Source organism: Micromesistius poutassou (assembly GCF_964030765.1).
Source record: "Micromesistius poutassou genome assembly, chromosome: 15".
Classification (NCBI taxonomy): Eukaryota; Metazoa; Chordata; class Actinopteri; order Gadiformes; family Gadidae; genus Micromesistius; species Micromesistius poutassou.
The window spans coordinates 3,195,561-3,217,643 of NC_140285.1; the positions used below are offsets into that span (position 1 = coordinate 3,195,561).

Sequence of the window (22,083 nt, forward strand, 5' to 3'; positions counted from 1 at the left end):
GAATGTCATTATTGGTACTTGAAGCACAGGACTTCAGAACTCGGCGCAAGTGCCTTGTTCCTACGGCTGTGCTTCACGTACCAATAATGACATTCAAGACCGCCATCTTGTGTAAGATATAATAATAATAATATATATAAGTGTTTTGGGGACAGTATTTGCTGCCATGACTACTCATTTTGTTTTTAAGTTTTCTGGCCACATACTAGCAAACTTTATAATTACCTTCACACACAAAATACCCAGTTCTGTGCCCCTAAAAGTCTTTAAGAATATACATTTATATCAGCATATCAGTTTGTTTTCGCATATCAGTCTGGCCTTAGCTGGGCTGTCATTTATTTCCAAATATGGTCGTGGTCTGCACTGTTCCATAGAACTCCATCTGATTAGAGTGACTCTACTCTCTTCGCGCTTGCTGAATCTCGTTCCAAGTAAACAAAAAACAATAGGTTTCTTTTAATGGCTTTTCAGTCCATTTCAGATAAAACTGTTCCGATTGCTCTCTTGATTGCTAAACTTTCCTCAGGCGACACCATTGTTTTTATTTTAATTCACCAGACTGCTGCACTCCTTGTCGTCATGAAATGTAACTCCTTCCCCAGAGAGCTGGGTGATCCATTTTTCTAGTTTTGGAAACCGGGAGTTCGTCTCCCTGTCCCGGGCCAACTGTTCTAGGTTCGATCCCCAGTTGTCATCAGCCTACCCTTAACAACGCTACAGCTCCCACCCAGAACTGGAGCCTCCTTGCTTCAGGAATGCCATGTACAGTATCTGAAGCGACTGGTAGGGGCTTAATGACTGTCACACGCTAATACTGTACACTGAAGATGACGCTGCAATTCTCCCCCACGGGCCGTGAACAGAGCGAGGAGGAAGTCCATCCCCTCGCTGAGCGTGTGTCGGTTGCCCCCGACAACAGTGATCACGAGGGGAGTAGACCACGGCGACTCCGAGGTGCGCCACGTTGGCGTGCGCCGCTGTGTTGAGCACGGGGCTCTGTTTTCCGTGACGCTCCCGACTCACACTGACGCCGTCATCATCATCATCATCATCATCATCATCATCATCATCATCATCATCATCATCATCATACTCCTCGCGCGATCACATGATCCCGAGCGCTGCCGGTGCACCAGATGGCGGTTTGTCACAAATCCCTCCCCCCAACTTCTCTCTCTCCCTCCCTCCCTCCCTCCCCCCCACCCGTCCCACAGAGGGGGAGGAGGATGACGTGACGGAAAGACTGACTGTAGCAGAGCCCCCCACCCACACACCCACCCACACACACACACACACACACACACACACACACACACACACACACACACACACACACACCCACCCACCCACCCACACACCCACACACACACACACACACACACACACACCTTCTCACCCTGTTCTTAACCCCTTGCCCGTGGGCGTCCTCACCACCAATTACATTATCAGGAGATCAAAGTGTACTTGTTGTTCCGTAAAACGCATACATGAATATAAATACCCTTCACCCTGTGACACTGGTAGATAACCTTGACTTATACACATTTTAATAATAGTTCTGAGACTCGTATAGTTTCATTTCACTATTTTCAAAAAATATGAGAGTATTAGAATTCATTGTTTCTAGAGATGATGAATACCAATGTATCACTGACTATGACAAGACTTCCACTTTGCATATTCTATTTAAAATCGTATACATATTTACGAGTACCAATGTTAGCATTGGTATTTGTTTATTATGACCATTATTTCACAGCGGTAAATTCTTTGCATTAAAACGTAACACTACCATCAGTCTAATAACAGTGTTATGTACCATCAGAAGCGTCAGTACCACGTGACAGAATGAAGCTAGGTGATGAGGCTCAATCTCATGGCAGGCTGGGACATAAGCTGACAGCGCTGTTAATTTGAAAGGGATTTCCGGGAGCTGTTTGGCTGTGAAAATACCTCGCCGCTTAGCAGAGACTAAAGACTGAGACTGAGGCAGTTTCATATTATCATATTATAAATCCAATATCATAAATCCAGCTACGCTAGGGCAGCACTGCATATAATTTGTCCTGGTCAAGCGAGACACAATCTCTGGCTCTTTCCTCAGGTCGTCAATGTCGCTGCTGTCGATAAAGTTTTCACGTGCGCGCCCACCTGCTGTTGACCACGATGGTGTCCTGATAGAGGCGCTGGAACATGCAGATGTTCAGGTCGACGTTGGGCTGGGGCAGCCACACCGGGACGTCCAACGCCGCACCTTTCACTCTGACGGGGATCTGGGGAGGACATGACATGAACTTTATCGATACCGAACCTGGGACGTTTGGGAAAGGAATCCATGATGGATGCATCGAACCCGGGCCATATATATATTGAGAGGGATTCCTGCTCAGTAATCAGTGATTACAATGTCATCCTTCAATAGGATGTATCTCGATAGACCTTATTCGCACAGTGGTCATATTGGTTAGCTGGGCGGGGAAATAAAACCTTTTAGGAAAACATGAGAACTCAATGGAAATGCATGCTCAATGCAACCTGGTCGGGGGAAATGGAATGCAGAACTAAAAATAATACAATGTGTTGTCATGGTTTCCAAAGGTGTGAGAAGGTTTACCGTTTTAGTATGGTCGCTTATGAATAAGGTCTGAACCACAACATGCTGCAAACTACGGAGCCAACCTCTGATTGGTTTAAATACAAAGACAATTTAAACCAATAAGACACATTACATCTATAGTCTGTGTTCGGTGCTGCCAGAGAGGTTTGTTTCTACTGCTTGGTTGGCTCCTCTTGAACCAGACTCACAGGTGTACAGCTCTGGTCGGAGAAGTGGATGTGGAAGTCCAGCCGGGCCTCCCCTGGAGTGGTGGGGGTGAAGAGGACCTCCAGAAGGACCTTGTCAAAAGGACCGATCGGCCCTGATCTCACCTGAGGGAGGTGATGTCACAAAGCACAGAGACAGGTACGGTGTTATTCAGAATCATCTCTCCACTCTCTCTAACAATAACGTCAAGGATGTGGGACACATCCTTGGTGTGAACCACACAAACATTGACGGATTGATATGTCAATGGTGGATTCAGCTTTTCTTTGTGTGATCGGTTGAGGCAGCCCCTACAGTATAACCGCCTTCTGTTCACCTGCAATAGGACCGCATCTCTTTCATTAGGACTTTTGCGTGATATTTTTCCTAGCTTCCTATCTTATTTCCTAGCTTCACTTTAGCTTCATTGCTATCTCCTACAACATGCTAGTCCCCAGGGAGGGGGCATTCAAAACAAAAAAACAAAAATTAAATGGAATTAATGATAGAAACGTGTTATTTTGAACAGAATCCAAATCAGTATAACAGCGGGCTTTAATAGCCAGACCAGCCAACCCGCCATTTACCTGAAACTAGCATCCATTCCCGAGAATTGTGAGCAGATCAATCAGAGTGACAATCACCGTGATGGCTGTCATCACGCCAGTGCATGCAGAACTATTACTCTATTACTCTCTCTCTCTCTCTCTCTCTCTCTCTCTCTCTCTCTCTATCTCTCTCTCTCTCCATTACCCCCCCTACAGGGGCTTAATGAGCCCGCTACAAGCAATTCCACTGCCGGGCGTGCAACACTGGCAGCAGTAGCAGAGACGAGAAAGAAGACGAGAAAACGAGAGAGAGAGAGTGCCAGAGACAGAGAGAAAACGAGAGAGAGAGAGAGAGTGATAACAGTGCACACTAAATGTGATCGGTGTAATGTGTTTCTCTATGGGGTGGAACGGGATGTGGGATGTTTTCATGCAGGATGCAACATGAGGGGCAATTAGGGTCCACAGATGTTTCAGATGGCGTCGGCCAATCAACAACCAGCGTTCAATGTCTGCCACGATACACAAACAGGAGATGTTGGTCTGTATCAGTCTGGGCCATCAACCAGGTTCACGGCCACATTTGGGCAAACAGAGACACACGCAAGGTATAAACACACTACTTTGTTCTTTAGTGCTGGTTTTGTGACCCAAGAACCATATAAAGTGAGACTAGATATCAGATTCTTTACAGACAACTTTATGCCATATGCAATGTAATGCTGGCGGATGTATGTTCCTCTACTTCTCTGATGGCCCCAAATGACATACCCTGCTGTTCAGTCCCGTAAAAGTAACAGATTTAATTGAATTGGCACTCCATATTTAAAGCCTATAAAGTTGACCACTGTGACTTTATGGTATCGGCAGTGGAACAGCGGTGCGTGACTTTTTAAGCCCCTTCTGGACCTGTGGCCCTCTGTCACAGTCTGTCATACGTGCAGGATGAGCTGGTGATGGTGCTAAATGATGGATGGAGTCCAGATGCTCTGGTCCTCCTCCAGTACCTCTCCTAAGCAGATGTCACTGGTGTCGGACGAGGTGTCCTCCTCCTCATCCTCCTTCATCTCATGCCCACGGGGAGTAGCCGGCTCCTGGGGCTCCACGTCAGCAAAACCAGCCCCCTCCACAGACCCGGATCCAGGAGGTGGATCAGGCCCCTGACCAGCTTCTGGACCGGGTGGCTCTGACACAGCTACACAGACGTGCACACAGGAACACACAGACACAACACCAACACCATTGATGTTGAAGTTAGTTTAAAATGATAATAATGTTTTAATGGCATTTAATGGCATGTGTGTGTGTATGCTTATATGCGCATGTGTGCACGTGTGTGCCTGTGTGTACCTGAAGCTGACTGATTCTGACTCCTGGGTTCCTCGGGCGCTTCCGGGCTCTTGAATCAGACGCATAAATATGGTGTAAGCCAAATATGTAGTGTAGTGGCAAGACTCCCATCCAGTTTTAAATGTGTTTATATGTCTTACATGATCATCAACATGGTAATCAATGCCATTTTTTCCACTGTTCTTTTTGGGACTAACTTTTGGATATTCTCCAGATAGCAGTCTGGTAAAACAGTTAAATCATAGAACGCTCCTCTCCTGCAACAAAGAACTTACTTGAACTTACCCCCCCCCACCCCCACCCCCCCTCACAGTCTGGAATACAGGAGGAGAAGAGTCAAAATGGGCTCTGTTCACACAGAACAGAAGTCATAAGCGCTGTAGCTGTTTCATCTCACACAACCGCAGCCAAGGGGGGCGATGTCATTTAGTGAGTGGGCTTTTTTAAGTGAGTGGGAGTTTTTTCGACTTATACGATTGAATCTTGTTCAGGTTCACTGTACTAACATTGCAAAAAAGAATGAAGTTGAACCAAAAGGAAAAGTCTAGACGAAAGCGTTGGAGCGAAACGGTGTGTATCTGGGGCTGAGCTATAATAATTTTCAGATACATGTACTATATTGCATTATTTACCGCAATCCAAAACGTGGAGTCTGTGCCTCACACAACCAAGGTGACTCTTTCTTAATCTTAACTAATCATGCAGTCTTGTGTTTACATATTTTACAATTGACTGTATCACAATTGACTCTTATTGTGAGGTAAGATTGAAGTTAACATGAACACTCCTTGTTGTCAATTGGTAAATACAACCCTTCCAGGAATGAGCCTGTGACGAGGAACACCGTAACCAGCCATGACCTCCAGACCTGTTGCTGTGTCCTGACGTCCTCAGTGGTGGCAGGCTGCTGTGAGGGTGGGCCGTGGCTACTCGCTGGACTGCGATGCACAGAGGCACGCGAGGAGGGGTGCAGGGTAAAATGGGTGCCCAGAGCCCCCTTGTTGATCAGGGTGAGGGTCCGGGAAATAGTCTGGCCCACCACGTGGGTGCCGAAGTCCACGAGGTCGCTGTCTACCTGCAGCTGAGGTGAAGAGAGGATGAGGTCATCATTACAGACATGACCAATAGCACCAGCTTCACTTGGTCTTTGAGTGTCAGCTGATACCTACTGCATTCAGTGTATGGCCTTTACTGAGCAGTACAGCTAGGTTTATGTGTTACATGTTCCTTACAATTATGCTTCACTTGGCCCTGATGTCAATTAATATTCACTTCAGATGTCCATTGTCAACCTTTTGCAGTATACTTCAATATATTATATATTATAGTATAGGAATAAAATAGTACACCACATTTAAATGACATCACTCACAGTGCTGAAATGCATTCATAATCTGTATAACTGTACAATGTGCCTTATAATTCACCTAGCGAGCATCTTGGTTCCATCTTGGTTCTAAACTCTAGCTAGGTTTGTGGTACTGAATTCAGAATGCTACATTCAGTTTCCCCAGCTAGCTATCGTTTAGAACCAAGATGGCCGTTAGCTAGATGAATCAGGCCAATGGGAAGATAGATAGGAACTGGGCGTGTCTGTCCTGTGTCTGCTACTGACCTCACACTTCTTGGTGGTGCAGCTGACGGACAGAGAGAAGGGTCCGGAGTTTGACTCAAACCGGATTTTTCCCTCCAGATCCTGGTTGATCTAGATTGATAGGACACAGAGGTCTGTCAGTGACAGCCGGCATCATGGTACTGAACAAAACAAACAGGTTGTCTTTTGGAGGAGGAAAAGCAAGAGGCAATTCACTTAATACAAACTGCCTATATTAAAGAACAACAGAATTTAATTTTCTGCTCCGTTTCCTGTTCTTAATCTTCTTGTATCCTCTGTAGTTGTTACACAGTTGGAGGCATTGCTCCCCATATTATATCCTTTCTGGGACAGCAATATTGCAGAGGAAAAACCTCCTATACATGCAGTCTCTGATAGAGCTACGTTGAGGTAAAAGTTTTTGGACGTGACTGATCATGATGATGATGATGTTAAAGATGAGTGTTGTGAACAAGGTGAGAGCCTTCTGAGAGACGGCGAGACGATGAACAGGCTATGACATCACACGGCTGAGGAGGACTGACCATGGGGTGAAACACAGCCTGCAGGTCACATGACATTCCGGCCGACATCGCCCCCGGAGGATTGAAGCTGAGCGACGGATGAAATGAAAACGTTACAAACATTACCTCATAGGTTACGAAACACCACCTGTGCGGAGCAGACTATGTTTAGTGGTTAGGGTGTGTGATTCACACCGGAAAGGTTCTGGGTTCAAACCCTAATGTTTGCACTGTACCCTGAAGATTCCCACACCCCCCTACTCTTTACAACAACAAAGACAGAGTAACACAGAGTAAACAATGTCAAGGAAGAAGGCTGTGGAGGAAGGCAGCACACGTCAAATCGTGATGTGTGTGTGTGTGTGTGTGTGTGTGTGTGTGTGTGTGTGTGTGTGTGTGGGTGTGTGCGCACGAAGGTCTGTGCACGGCTGCACCCCCACAGTTGTTTGCAGAAATACAGTGGAAACACAATCGGAGGGATGAACATGATATCCATAGCAACGTGCTAACCAGAATCGCCTCTGCAGTGAGAGGGAGGGGGAGAGAGAGCGAGAGAGAGAGAGAGAGAGAGAGAGGAAGAGTACACTTAGAGGAAAAGAGCAGCCAGTGAAACAGCAAGGTCAGGGGTGAAAGCTGAAGCTGGATTTGCACATCACAGTGTAAACCTGCCCGTTGCAGTAATGGGAAATGTGATCCCGCCTCACTTTTGCATTCCTTTTGTGTGCCCAACTCTATGGGCACAGTCTGTATACAGAAGCAGTTCTGCTGTTCAGTATCTACTGATTCCCGTCCGGTGATGTGGCGTCAACACCCAGATTAAAGCACACTTTGTGCTTTCATCCAAGTCTTTGCACAAGCAGACAGGTTGTTTGGATGCTCCAAAAATACAAATTCTAATAATCATGAAACGCCAAGGCAACCGGTGGAAAACAAACTCACAATACTGGTAGATGCGATCATAAGAAGATAGACGATAGATAACAGAAGATTAATGATAAAAAAGAAAGACAGGCCGATCGATAAATAGATAAAGATACAAACAGATAGATAAATAGTACATGTATGATGTCAGCCTAGTAGCTAGTCTCAGAGGCAGAATGAGCAGCACACAGAATTATTTCCATCCATGGTGAGTGGGCGTACCACCGTGTTTTTTTTAGAAAACCAAGCTGGTTTTTCTTGCAAAAAAAAAGTTAATTTTTAACAACAGCTAGAAACAAGTGGAGCCTGTCAGAAATGCAAAAGCAATCACTTGAGGACATTTGCAATAAACACATTATAATTGTATCAACTGTATCGAACTTGCATCCAATAATTCTGCAGGCCACATTCTTGCATCTCATCTTTTCTTTTTTTCTTCTATTCCTAAAACATGCAACTATTTAAAAAGGTTTTTTCCAAAAGGCAGCACAGTGTTTACTTGTGTCTGACCACGGCAGGCGAACCCTGAGTTCCCCTGGAGGGCGGTAGAACGTGAGGCTCCACGCAGAACTCACGGGGTGAGCCGATCGATAGCAACCACAGAGCTTCAGTAGGCGGGAGGCTGTTTAAAATGCAACCTCTCAAAAACTATTACAAAACACAAGAGGCACGAGGCTCCCGATATAGACAAGCAAACGTTACCACCTCTACTTACATATCTAGAGCTATTTTTGTGGTATGCCTTGGTGAACACATACAGCATGTTCTATGCTCTATAAAGAAATGATATCGATGTTAGCACATGGTATTCTAGTTAATTGATTCAGCAAGTGTTATAAAGCTGACACTAAAGGTTTCTTTTATGTTGTGTTATGTCTTTTGTAAATATAAAGAAGTGGATGCATAGATCGGCTATTCTTTTTCACAGGGTAGTGTTCCTTGTTGCCTGGTGATAAAGCGCTCTGTAAGTTTGGCTTGGTGCACTGAGACATGGGGGTGGTGTTTCCTCTGGTTGCACCACACTACATGTCTATGTTTAGTGCCATTAGTGCCAGCGATTTGGACGGTCAAGGACGGTCATCTGGAGTGGGTTGGAAGAGCTCCCAGCCCCAGTGGGCTGGTTGGCAGTTCTAGGGAATGTCCTGAGATCTTGCAACCAATTAATACGTATCATAGGAGACCTCCTCCGGCGCCATCAACTCCTGCTCCACCACAACCACGTCCTGCTCCATCCATCACCAACACCTCCACCACCACCACCAGCTCCTCGTCCACCACCCCCACCTCCTCCTCCACCACAACCACTTCCTGCCCCATCCATTACCAACACCTCCACCACCACCAACACCACCATCAACTCCTCCTCCACCACCTCCTCCACCACCAATTCCTCCGCCACCACGCTGTGACACCATCATCTTCCTACTGATGTGGCACAAACTATCGCCTGTATTCAGCACAAAATAAAGAAAAGGAAATAAAGAGAACAGTTCACTTGGGAGTAAAGATGGAGTGAACGCGTGGAGTAACACAACGAGTTAAAGCCCATCAGAGAGTGCTATATAGAGTGCTTTAAATGAGGCCATGCATCCAGCGGTGCAGTAACCTACAGCTACGCTACGGTACGCTACAGATTCAGGCTGGTACCATGAGCATACCAGCGCTAACTGATGCTCTGAGTTCAGTTAAACATCCCGATCGCTCACCCATAGACACACATTGAATCAATGGCCACTTGTAATTGAGTTCAACAGAGCTAAAACCCGCTCCCGCTAACTGCCCCCTGTTCAACGGTAGTGCCGCAATGCAGAAGGCGACTTTGATAGATGAGTTTTTATTTATACCGGCTCCATCTTCCGTTGTACGTACGTTCTACGTGCTCTAGTAGCGACAAAGTAGATGGAGATATTGCTTAGGATGAAGCCAATTGAAATCAGCAGTGAGGTGCTGCTTGTGTGAGTTCTGCAGTGGCTTCACTAGCTATGGAGCACAGCGCTGGATTTCCCTCCTCCTGTGTCAGTCAGTCAGCCTATTATTTTTAATGCCGCGTTCGCCTCGAATCGGTGTGCGTGATGTTGAAAGAAAAACACAGCAACATAGACACACATAATGACACACACTCTCACTTTTGCACTCTCTTTTCCCAATGTACTGCTGGTCACTTGTGAATTTCTCCTAAGGGGGATTAATAAAGGACTATCTTATCTTATCTTATCACACACACACACACACACACACACACACACACACACACACACACACACACACACACACACACACAAACTGCTTCTACGGAATGCTCTTGTCAAAAAGGGCTGAGCTGCCTTGTGGCACATCCCAGCAGGGGGGAGATACAGCAGCCTGTTCTGTTCTGGCACACACACACACACACACACACACACACACACACACACGCACGTAAACACACCCTCACACACCCTCATGTACATACACACACCAAAACCAACACACACACCCAGACACACACACATGCCATGCTACGCTAGGGATGAGGGAGAGTCATTTTTAGCTTGTGAGGGTGGGGAGGGTGGGGGGCGGGGGGGCTGCCGGGGGAGCGTGATGCAGGATCCCCAATGAGGCTCCAGGTCCAGGTTCTCTGCTTTCCCCCCGCTGGGTCCCACGTTCACCCCTTCCGCCCCCCACAGTGTGCCTGGGAGTCGCGGGGCTAATCAACCTGCGGGGGCGGAGACAACACTAGGGTGGGGGTGTAGGGGGGGTTGATTGCGAAGGAGACCGCGGCGGTCTATGAGTCTAGTCTAACTAGGTCGATTGGGGGGAGACCCAAGACGTTTTCCTCGGGCCACGGCTATTAGGCTGTGGCTGTGATGAGACGGTGGGGGGGTATGGAGAGAACGGGGGGGGGGGGGGGGGGGGAATGGTTAAAAATACCTCAAGGTGACATAGAAGCTTCATTTGATGATTAGGTTGATTATGATGCTGATGCTGCTGCTGATGATGATGATGATGATGATGATGATGATGATGATGATGATGATGAGGAGGATGATTAAGATAAATAATAATAAAAGCAAGACCTCTCTGAGCCTCTACCGTTACGTAAGACCAGAGAGTCAGCCCCCGAGTGAGTAGGTGCTCACTTGTATGCTTATAGCTGCTGTGTGGGGGCAGGCATAGTCTAATGGGCCGGGTTGTAAGAATGCAAGTGTGAAAGGTTCTGGGTTTGATGTCCTGATCTTGGCTAAATGCCACCACCTCGGGCATATGACCCCCAACCAGCCTCACGAGGACTGGTCTCCGTGTGACCTGTAGGAGATGCCTTGGATAGCAGTCGCTCCTCAGTAGTGTGTGAGTGTGTACTACAGCTTAACGACGGTTGCTAGGGAAGCTCCGCTAGGGTGTCCACCTCAGCGACTGTAGCTTAGGAACAGAGGAGAGAGAGGAGCGCATGCAGAGCCAAGTGTCTCTCCTTGGTGTCTTATTGTCAATAAAGGCACATGCTAATCCGACAGTGCTAATAATAGGATTATATGGTTTTCTCGTATTCATTAGAAATTGTTTTTAGAAGACAGAAAAAATGCATTGATATCCAACCTTTAACTATTAACTGGAGTGGACCTAAATGATAGGCTTCACATGGGGTTTGCATTTGTGAGCAGACATGTGTGTTGTGAATCTATTTAGGTCCCAAATAAAACACAAAAGAAAGAGAAACAGAGAAAGTCAGAAAACGTAAAAGAGGGAAAGTTTGAGAGAGACAGAGAAAGGAGAAAGTGAAAAAGAGAGCACGACTGAAAGAGAGAGACAGGGAGAGAGAGAGAGAGACAGACAGACAGACAGAGAGAGCCCGAGAGAGAGAAAGCCAACAGTGGGTGACTCATTCTCCTGAGTGTGCATGGAGAGAGGAGAGATCTCCGTGATTGCAGCTGGTATATACAGTATGTAGGCTTCCTTGTGTTTACCTTCACCTCATCTTCTTTTGACATGACTCTGACGGGAGTCAGACTGATAAACACTGTAATCTTAGACACATGCAGGCCAGCACACACACCCCTATTGACATACTGTATATGTTATACATCCGTCCAATACAATCGGTACCATCAGAGCGCCAGACCTGCGGCTCCAGCCCAACGTGTTCCACCCAACGCGCCACTCAGAGCTCACCTGATGGAGAGGAACTCTGCGAGGGGAGCGGACACTCCCAGGAGCCTGCAGTGGTTAGTGGCGTAGCCGACGTTGGTCAGCACCACCTTCTTCCTGTACGTCCTGCCCACCTCAAAGTCCTGCAACAAGGCATTTGGTGATCAGTACCAATAGATGATAATGCTGCTGTCAACGAGTGCTAATCCGCCAGTTATCACTCTGGACATTCGTTATGGCATTCTTCCCTTCAGGGGGCTGACAGCGTTAGCGGGGGGGCGTGTGATGTGGGCCTGTGAAGCCCTTTGAGATTGTTATTGGGATTAAGGAATGTACACATTAAATCTGACTGGTGTATCAGCGAAGGCGACGATACCAGCGGAGTGAAGAGACGCTGTTCTGTTTTGTGAGCGTAGTAGCTAGCGGTGGCGTACCTTAAAATGGATGGGCTCCGGTCTGCCGATGAAGGGCGGCCCCTTGGGCTCTCTCCCACACACCGCCCTTCTGCCGGGCCGGGTGCTGGGCGCGCTGGTGGGCCGGTTGGGCTTCAGAGCAGGCTGTCCCGGTACCGCTGACCTGGCGTCCCCCGGCTGCCACTGGACCACAGACCCTCCCCCGGCGGCCTTCTGTCACCGTGTGGGAGATCCATAGGATTGGTGTCCTCTCTAAAGTACCACACTAACGCTCTCCAGAGTCATCGGATGGGTGCAGTGGGATATGCACATCTTGAAATTTATCAAGATGTCTTTACACAACCTGGTTTTGAGCTGGGGCATATGTGATATATAGATACGTATCAGTGTGTCAGTCCAGTGTCTGAAGAGCACTGCAGGGCATAGAAGCGAAAACACCTGACCAGAAGCTTCCAGCCTAATTAGCGGTCAAATCCGTCAAACAATCAATGACCAATAGCTCCTGTATCATGTATAAAGCGTAGATACATTGTTGTTAAAATAACAGCAATCAATTTCAAATTTTCACCATATTGTTGGTCAACACGACAGATCAACGTGCTTGGACTGTCGCTGTCAACAGTTTGCATCACATAGCAACACACACGGTAGGTCATGAGCTGCCCAGTGTCCATGCAGCGGTCTAGCAGTGCCCCTCATGAGCCTGTGTATCCTGGCCCCGGGCCCCTGGCTTTTTAATTAGCCAGCAGCTGCTCCAAGCAAATCTCCATCTCGCCCAGCTCCCCATCCCACTGTCACCAGGGGGCGGAGCCTCACACAAGCAGTGTGAAAGACCTCGCCTGTCGCCACTGCCTGTTCAATTCAAAGCTGATTATAAACGACAATGTCAATCAGCATTAGCACAGTATGGATAATAGTTGAAATGATGATGAGTTTCGAAATGATGACAGCATCAGCCTTTGGGCTCTCCAGCATCAATCAACCTTGTGTGCCTTTGCCTGTGTGTGCACGTTTGTTGTACTTGCGCACGTTTGTGTGCTTGTGCACACGTTTGTGTGCTTGCTTGTACTTTTGCTGCTTGGCAGTTACAGTATCGTGACAACCTCACCAAGGACTAAGACAGGTCTGGGCTTCTACTCCAACCCCCCCTCCAGCCCACACACAAACACACACACACACAAACATGCCTGTGCACACACAGCTACACACACACACACACAGGCCTGCAGAATCCCAGGTTGATGGGCATCGAATCAAGAAGAGGACTGCTTTTGCAGAGCGCTGCGTTTGTAGAGCTTTGGCCCGCGCAGCTCTAAAAAAGCTACCCTTCTGGGAGGGCTGCAGTGCCTTCTGGGTAGGCTGGCACGCATCGCTGGGGAAGACAGGAAGCAACGGCGGGAGGGGGGAACTGGATCACGCTGCAAAGGGGGCCGGCGCAGCTAATTTCTTCTTCTTCATCTCCGTTTAAAAAAAGGAGGACACGTCAACGCTCCCCTCCAGCGAGGATGCGTACACACACACACCGTGTGCTGCACATCAAAGTTCGAGCACAGTCAAGAATCCTACTGATGTGGCACAAACACCTTAAACAGCTTATCAAACGCAACAGCTTGTTCACGGGAGACGGTGGTGGAACGTGACATTATTACACGTGTCTGTGTTAAGCATCACAGCTGTGGCAGCTGTCCCCGGCTCAACACCAAAGAGTAGACCTCATCATTGTTTGCACCTTTCGTTTCTCTTAACTTAACTTGGAAAGACGCGAAACAACAATTCATTGATCATCCCTTTCCCACTCGTCACTTCTCACCACCGCTCGCTTTCTAACTTTGTCCCAACAACAGAAAGCGTTGTGCGTCGCAGCGCGCGCTCTGCTGCCTCTGACGCCGTGATGCACAGCGAGGTGGAGAACTAGGCCAGCAGCCCTCCCATGCACCGCTGCGTGCCGCGATGAGTGCCTCTCTGAGAACCAGGGCGTCGCTGTGACTCGTGTGAGGAAGGGGTGTACTTTCCACTTGACTTCCTGCGTGTACTTCTACTGCTACCACAGAGTTCTGGGAGGTTTGCTGCCGCTCGTGCAGTACGAGGCTTCATGGGGAACCGGCGCAACGAGAGGAGATGCCTGTCTCTGTACATTTACAACAAACACAGAGAGAGAGAGAGGGAGATAGAGAGGAAGACGAGAGAGGGAGAGAGATAGGACGAGAGAGAAACGGGAGGAGAGAGAGACGAGAGCGAGAGAGATAGGAAGAGAGAGAGAGAGAGAGAGAGAGATAGAGACAAGAGTGAGAGAGAGAGACGGGAGAAGGAGAGAGAGAGACAGGGAGAGGGAGATAGAGAGCAATAGAACTACCGGGCATTCCCGGTAAAGGATTCCTCTTGATCCAGCTAAAGCTTGCCATTTTGCTTTCAGCTTTTTGTAAGTGCAACACACTGCTCAAAGCTCAGCGGGTCTGCTGTGACCGATGGCATGACAACCTGATATTCTATCGACATCAGCAGAAAAAACGATAATACTGCTGTAGTTAAGTTCTCCGACATTTTCTTATCGCTTGCACCTAGAGGACTCTCTAGGCCAAGTCAGTGTAGGTTTCAAATCATATAGTGTCCTTCTCCCTGTAGATACCTTACCTGCTGTACTTTATATTTTCTATCACTTCACAGGAAGAATATTGGGTCTGAGAGGCTATTGGAGCAGGACGGTGGTTTGGCTCTACCTTGCAGGTGTGGTCCCAGAGCCCAGAGAACTCGGGCTCCACCTGGGGCTGTTGGAGCCCCGGGCCCTGCTCATCCACCTCCAAATCCTGGTCAGAACCCTCTGAACTGGAGCTGCTCTCAGCACTGGACTCTCTTCTCTGGTGGGGGGGGGGGGGGGGAGATGCAGATAGACACACACACACACACACACACACACATACACACACACACACACAAATACAGACACACACATACACACACACACACACACACACAAACACACAAAAAAATGAAAGGGACACACACACACAAATACAAAGACACAAACACACACATACACACATGTGGTGACTCCTCCATATCATGCAATATCAAATCAGTAAGAGATACACTACCATAAACAAATCACGTTGCGTTAAAGGAACTTTTGTCTCCACACTTCCATGTCAGTTGAAACCTTGAGTAAATCTGGAGGAGTTGGCATGGCCTCCATAACAAATTCTCCATAACAAACACCAAATCAGAAGTTCACACACAACTACAGAATAAAAGGAATGCGGGTATCGTGCTGCATAGCAGAAACACACTGGATAATGCTAAGCAAATTAGGGACTGATGCTCGTTACACTATATTCTCACAAGCTAACTAGGTTTGCCTTTGGAACCAATCGTGGCAATAGTGTGTGATGGAGTCAATTCTTATTCTAGACTTCAAGGTACACGGTTTCTTAAATGTTTTCATTCTCACTCTTCTCCTTTACTTTCCAGCTCTCTGCGTTAACAGACCCCACCACTCACTCTGGGGACCCTCTCCTGCTGCTCGGCCGGCCGGAGGTAGAGTTCATCCAGGTAGCGCAGGACCTTCTCCCTGGCCCGGCCCAGCACAGGGGCCCCCTCACTGGGCGCGGGTCGGGACGGCGCCGCCCGGGTCTTGGCCAGTTGCTCCTCCTCCCGCAGGAGCCGGGACACGATCTCCGCCCGCTTTGACTCCTGCCTCCTCTCGACTTCCCTGGTAGGAGCCAATCAGAGTGCAGTGTCTTGTGATGGTGGTGTGGCGAGAGAGAGATGGGGGGGGGGGGGGGGGGGGGTCATGGTTTATATCCACACACGAGGCGTGAGGAAACCCACGCATCTGCTGTAGGCAGTGGGAGAGGAGATATTTGTGTGTGTGTGTGTGTGTGTGTGTGTGTGTGTGTGTGTGTATGTGTGTGTGTGTGTGTGTCTGTACGCACATGTGTGTGCACTTGTGGAGTAGAGGAGAGGAGAGAACAAGTCACAAGAGATCAAAAGGGAAAAAATAGAAAGCGAGAGAGAAAACACCAACTCTTTTCTCTGCTGGAACCCTTCCAGCTGCTTGTGTTGGAGCAGCCGCTTGGTGCTGTTGACACCCTGGGCCTGCAGGGATTCTCTCAGCCCCGCCTCTTCCTGTTCCTTCCTCAGGGCCACGGCCTTTGCCCTGCGCTGCTGGGCCCGCAGCATCTCCTGTGGACGCAGCGATGCATTCACACCCCGGGACATTGAGATTGGAAGCCCTGGCTTGTTCAAAGAACGGTGGGTCCTTTACACAACACCTACTTCTGCGGTGAGCACCGTTTTGAAGAGCAAAGCCAATGTTTTAAAAATAACCACAGTGGTGGTGCAGCAGCAGGGTCTCCGGAGAAAAAGGAAGCAAGTCGTTTTTGGATGTTTCTGATTGGCTGAAATTGGTGTCAGGCGATATCACTTGCCGCTACGTTGGCAATCCAAACCACTCAGAGGCCTATGACGTCACCAGGCAGCCCTAATGGAGCCATTTATAAACGTGGAGTGTAATGCAGGATACGGTCCATACCTGGTACCCCCCCACCCTCCCCCCCAGGGTTTGTGATACGGCGTGCTCTGGCTTACGTGCGTGGTGGAGATGCTCTCCTTCAGTGATGTCACCGCCTTGGTCCTCCTCTGCAGGTGCTCCTGTCTCTGCTGCTCCTTCTCAGCCCGCTCCTGCTGCACCCTGCTCACACACACACACACACACACACAGGCAGGCAGGCACACACACACACACACACACACACACATACGCACATATACATGCACATGAGAGCAAAGACACACACCGACACCCGCACAATATCAACACACGTACCTGGCACACATATTCCAAACACAATAAAGAACAAGGACAATGAAACAAACATGGTGTTAATGTTAAAACGTGCGCACTGTGAGTAAGTGTGAGGGATGATTATTGTGTGTAAATAAACTAACTATAAACGCAGCTGTGATCATTCCACTGGTATTTGCAAACGGTTCAGGGAAGGTAATTCCCTCCTACTAGAGTGATGGTAGGTGGAGACACCTGCTCAGGAAAAAACCCACAGAAAGCTAGTTCAAAGCTCCTTTTTTGTTATTTACAATCCATGACATCAAATATGGAAAAATATTATTTGATTGTAGTGTATTCATGGTTGTAGATAACGGTATTTCATATTTCATCTTTTCATGGGAATACATAGGAATACATAGAGTTCCAATGCTTCCCTAGGCTCCAGCTCTAGGTCTAGAAAGCGTTTGACTGAGACCTTTTGCTGGACTCCTTCAGGCACTTAGCAGCCGCCTGGTGGCTGGCTGGGCTCTGGTCTGCCAGCTGCTGACGCTGGGCCTCTTCTTTCTGCTGCACCGCCGCCTGGGCTCTGAGAGGAACAAGGAGGGGTGAGGAGGACTGGTTCTCCCCCATTGGTCTGCATCATAGGCTCATATAACTATATTCAAAGAACCACCACCCAGCTCCCATTGTGTGTCATTCCAAGCCAAATTCAATCATCGGTAATCGTAAAGGTGAGCATATATACCCTGAGCATTCATCTTAAAGTGACCCATTAGGTTTCCAAACTGGGAATCAAACCTGGAACCTGACTGCAACTTCGAGCCACTGACTGATGACCAACCGTTACTGCTACTCAAACCCCAACAAACAGCCTGATAGCATTGGAGAGATGTGATTGGTAATTAGGAATGGTGCTCATAGCCAAAACGAACATGGGATGTGGTTTCAGGAAAGTGTTGTTGTGTTGTTCCACGTGTGAAAGTCCCCCACATGTATCCGGGGAAAACAGAGGAGCACCCACGGCAACAACAACTACAACAAAACAACAGCCAAATAAAGCCAAAGAGAAAAAAACTGTTACACTATCGTCATCCAACTACATGCTGTTTAGGCTTTACTCAGTGGTGCTGCTTTATAGACTCAAGTTTATCAAGTTTATCCCAAACAAGTATCTAATAATGCTACGCCACCAAAGTGGAAGTACCATAACTCTATTGCAGCCAAGAAAAATTGGTAGCCTCATCAGTGTGTGTGTGTGTGTGTGTGTGTGTGTGTGTGTGTGTGTGTGTGTGTGTGTGTGGTGTGTGTGTGTGTGTGTGTGTAGTGTGAGAGAGTGCTGGCTCCTCCTCACCTCCTCCGTCTCCTCAGTGTGTTGGCGGCCTGGGTCGCCCGCTGCATGCGAGCCTGGGTCTTCTGCTCCTTCCGAGCCAAGAAGACCTGCTCCCTGTCCTGCAGCTCCCGCCGGCGGTGGGACAGCCTGCCCAGCTCCACCTCCAGCTGGTTTAGCTCCAGCCTGCCAAAGACACGCAGCAGCGCTGAGGTCCAAGAAGCCATAAGGGCGTGGGCTCGCGGACCACCTCTGGTGAAGCAGGGGGCGGGTGTAAGCGCTAAATGAGACTTCAGCTCCACATTGGACTATGTGGAGACGATTTGAGACCACTGCATCCTTCACTGGTGGACCCAGGGGTGACACCGGCCCCATGTGGAGACAGATTTTCCTGGACTCTGGGACCACACCTGCATGATAGAATCCAACCCCCTTCTCACCACAACAGTGGTGTGGTTGTTTGTGTGTGTGTGTGTGTATGTGTGTGTCTGTATGTACACATGCTTTAGTCTTCCATGTACAGCACATGTGAAAAAATATATAATACAAATATATAATATATAATCACAAAAATATGATAGAATATTTATATAAATAAATAGAATATTCTCTTAAAAGAAAAGTTTTTTTCTGATTGCTCAAACTATAGACAAATAAATATTATAAATATTATATTATATTATGTATTCAAATATCTATATTTTTTAATTCTTCAGGTTCAATATTTATTCAATATTTTGCTTCCATCGTATTGCTTTACGTCTTCTATGCCCCTTCCTCCACATGTCACTTTCCTTCTGGGAGCAAATATACATTGCCAAATAAAACCATTCTGAGTCTGATCCGAGAGATAGTTATTACTGAGACACATCCAACCAACGGGGCCCTAGGTCCGGTCGAAGAAGCCGGGGGACTCACTCCTTGGCCCTTAGGGCCGTGCTGATGTGGGCTTCAAGCAGCTCCTCCTGGTGCAGCTCCCGACACACGCCCTTGAACCTCGCTTGCAGTCGGAACGCCATCGCCACACTGCAGAGCGACACAACACGTCTGTGTGTGAGGGGTTATGGGGCTACAACAGTATGCAATATAAATAAACTTTATTGTTTTCTCTCTGCTATTAATTAATCCACTTCCCCCAGAGAGCCGGTCTCACCTGCTCCCCGGCTCCGGTGACTGATCCATTTCCTGCTCCAGCTTCCCCCGCTGTTTCTCCATGTCAGCGATATTTTGCCGGCAGAGTTTGAGCTGTTCTCTAGATGAGGAGACACACACACACACAGGGGAACACTCAACAACAGCAATATAAATAAAAGGGTTTAGAGCAGATTGCTGAGCCTGCCCCATGTCGGGTCAGAGCTGTAGCGGAAAAAAAACAGTTTTGGAGACAGCAATAATGACAACAAGTTTCAAACGACGGAAATGTCTGGATAGTTAGGGACAGAGTGGACGAAAAGTAAACTAAAGTATGTGTGTTTGCTAGTGGTTAGGGCACACACACACACACACACACACACACACACACACACACACACACACACACACAAAGAACTAACTTTCATAGCTCAATATATATCAATGTTCAATGTTCTCTTTGCAGTCTTATTGAGTGCCAGACCACAAACAACAAACCGGCTGGACGGAATCAAAGCTGTTCAGAAAAAGGAAATTGTCTCCCATTAAAAGCTACATACTGGTTAAAGGCCAAGTGCTTTGGAGCGGCCGTGGGTTCATATTGGCAAACACTAACGCCCCAACGGCCATGGTCTGTGTTACGTTGTGTTTGTTTGGGAGGGAAGTGGCGTTGTATTAGCGTGGAGGTCTGCTCTCGCGGTCCGTTGGGCACCTAATGGCCTGGGGAGAGGGGATAGGAAATAGGACAGAGGCTTCTGGGGAAATTATGGACAATCCACCTGGTCCACTGCCGAAATGATTACCTTAATGGATGGAATAGAAAAATGAAAGCATGAAAGCCAACCAATTAGTTTACATTGCTTGGACTTTAGGCCAATGTGAATAAAAACCTTGGAAAAAATTGCTTTGCTTGATTCAGCTGCACTGCATAGCAATATCTACATCATATCCAAAATTTCTTCAGTTTTCTGTGAGTAAAATATGTTTTGTTATATATCTTTTTATATATCCTATCCATAAAAATGTAATATATTTTCTGGCATATATACAACATATGTGTTTGTGTGTGTGTCTGTGTGTGTGTGTGTGTGTGTGTGTGTGTGTGTGAGAGTGAGGGGTGAAGTTAGTGTAGTAGTTAGGGTGTCCCTGTCAAACAGAAGGTACCAGGTTTGATCCCCCAAATGCCCATAAGCGCCCTGTGGAGCATCCTTGAGCAAGATGCCTTCCCCATACCTGCTCCCCAATAACAAGATCATTAAGGTCGCTTTGGGTAGAAGCACTACACCACTACAGCACCAAATATACTGTATATGCCTAGAGGTCTAACAGTGTGAGAGCGGGCCAGACCTGGCTTGGAGCACACCCTGCACCGTCTGTCCATGGATGCTGTCCAGCTGGTCCAGGTTTCGTCTCAGCTTGAACATCCATGCTGTTTCTGCCAAGCTTCCCTTCCCGCCACCGTCGTACGAAGCCCCGCCCATTATGTCACGCCCACTCTCCTCCCTATAAGGGCATATGCAAAGGCATTTCACATTTGTGGAAAGGTCGTGACAGCTGCATGAGAAAAGTCAGGATTATTTTTAGATAATTTATGCATATTTATGTTTCACTTCTTGGGGCGATGTTTGCATCCAAACTGAACTGAGCTTTATATTAGGTCTATTATGTTATATACATAGAAATTGTACACAGGAATTGGAGGATTTTTTAAGGTCCAAACAAGGGTCATAAATCAGAAATACTGTAGTTTTTACGACTACTGTTTAACTTTTTATAAGGGATGGGGAGAGGTAGAGCGATAGAAAGATGGAGAGAGTTATGCAATTGTTGAAATAAAGTTGAAAGACACTCACTCGGACATATCCTCCGGCGGCCACAGAAACTCATCAGAAGGCTCATGGTCCCTGAAGGTCTCCTCACCTTTCTCCTCCTCTTCAAAATAAAAGCCCTGAGCGTTAGAGGTCAGCATGCACAGCACACATTCTCTGGTGGTGCACCGCGCAAAAACACAAGATGCTGTAATATAAGTGTAATATTAAACAGAAAATCTGTAATTTTCTTTCTCATTCACTTACAGTGAGTCTTCCTATATCACTTTGTAGGAAGTAAGTTACATTGTGATTTAAAAAACATAAACAAAATGTTAAGATTGGTGGTCGGTTACCCCCAGTATCCTGGTCGCTCCACGGGAAAGGGTTGCCAGGTGTGGAGTACATATTCGTTCTTCCTTTTGTGTAATATCACATTAACATTTATGTTGTAAAAACACAATATCGACGTTTCCTGGACGTGTTGTTAATCGTTATGTTAATGCCCTGGTCATAATGACTTTGTCTACTGACCGGGTGGCAGGCTGATGTCCCGCTAGCCAAGTTAACGGTACGTCGTGAATATAAATATATATTAAATATAAAATGAATTCACAGTACAATTTTACAATATATTAAAGATGCAGGTTGGCTCCTCTCCTTGAGTTTGACAGTTAAATCGCTAATCCGCCATTTGTGTTTGTGTTTCCATGGAGACGGGTTTCACCCCACGTGACCCCCGGAGGCAAACTAAAC

The 22,083-nt window shown here is 47.5% G+C and overlaps 1 protein-coding gene across 1 annotated transcript in view; it reads right to left on the minus strand.

Annotated features, from left to right (window-relative positions):
* cfap74 (cilia and flagella associated protein 74) overlaps positions 1-21,000 on the minus strand; it is a gene marked incomplete at both ends in the record, with an annotated part of 41,134 nt that extends 20,134 nt beyond the window's left edge. Inside the window, 17 exons of the mRNA XM_084479767.1 lie at positions 2,155-2,276; positions 2,809-2,931; positions 4,362-4,549; positions 5,662-5,785; positions 6,320-6,409; positions 6,844-6,910; positions 11,890-12,008; positions 12,300-12,491; positions 14,996-15,133; positions 15,774-15,984; positions 16,300-16,457; positions 16,863-16,965; positions 17,537-17,647; positions 18,413-18,640; positions 19,307-19,414; positions 19,542-19,640; positions 20,867-21,000. Coding sequence (XP_084335893.1) covers positions 2,155-2,276; positions 2,809-2,931; positions 4,362-4,549; positions 5,662-5,785; positions 6,320-6,409; positions 6,844-6,910; positions 11,890-12,008; positions 12,300-12,491; positions 14,996-15,133; positions 15,774-15,984; positions 16,300-16,457; positions 16,863-16,965; positions 17,537-17,647; positions 18,413-18,640; positions 19,307-19,414; positions 19,542-19,640; positions 20,867-21,000 — 2,315 coding nt within the window. The remainder of the gene's footprint in view (positions 1-2,154; positions 2,277-2,808; positions 2,932-4,361; positions 4,550-5,661; positions 5,786-6,319; positions 6,410-6,843; positions 6,911-11,889; positions 12,009-12,299; positions 12,492-14,995; positions 15,134-15,773; positions 15,985-16,299; positions 16,458-16,862; positions 16,966-17,536; positions 17,648-18,412; positions 18,641-19,306; positions 19,415-19,541; positions 19,641-20,866) is intronic.
* Positions 21,001-22,083: the final 1,083 nt, after the last annotated feature.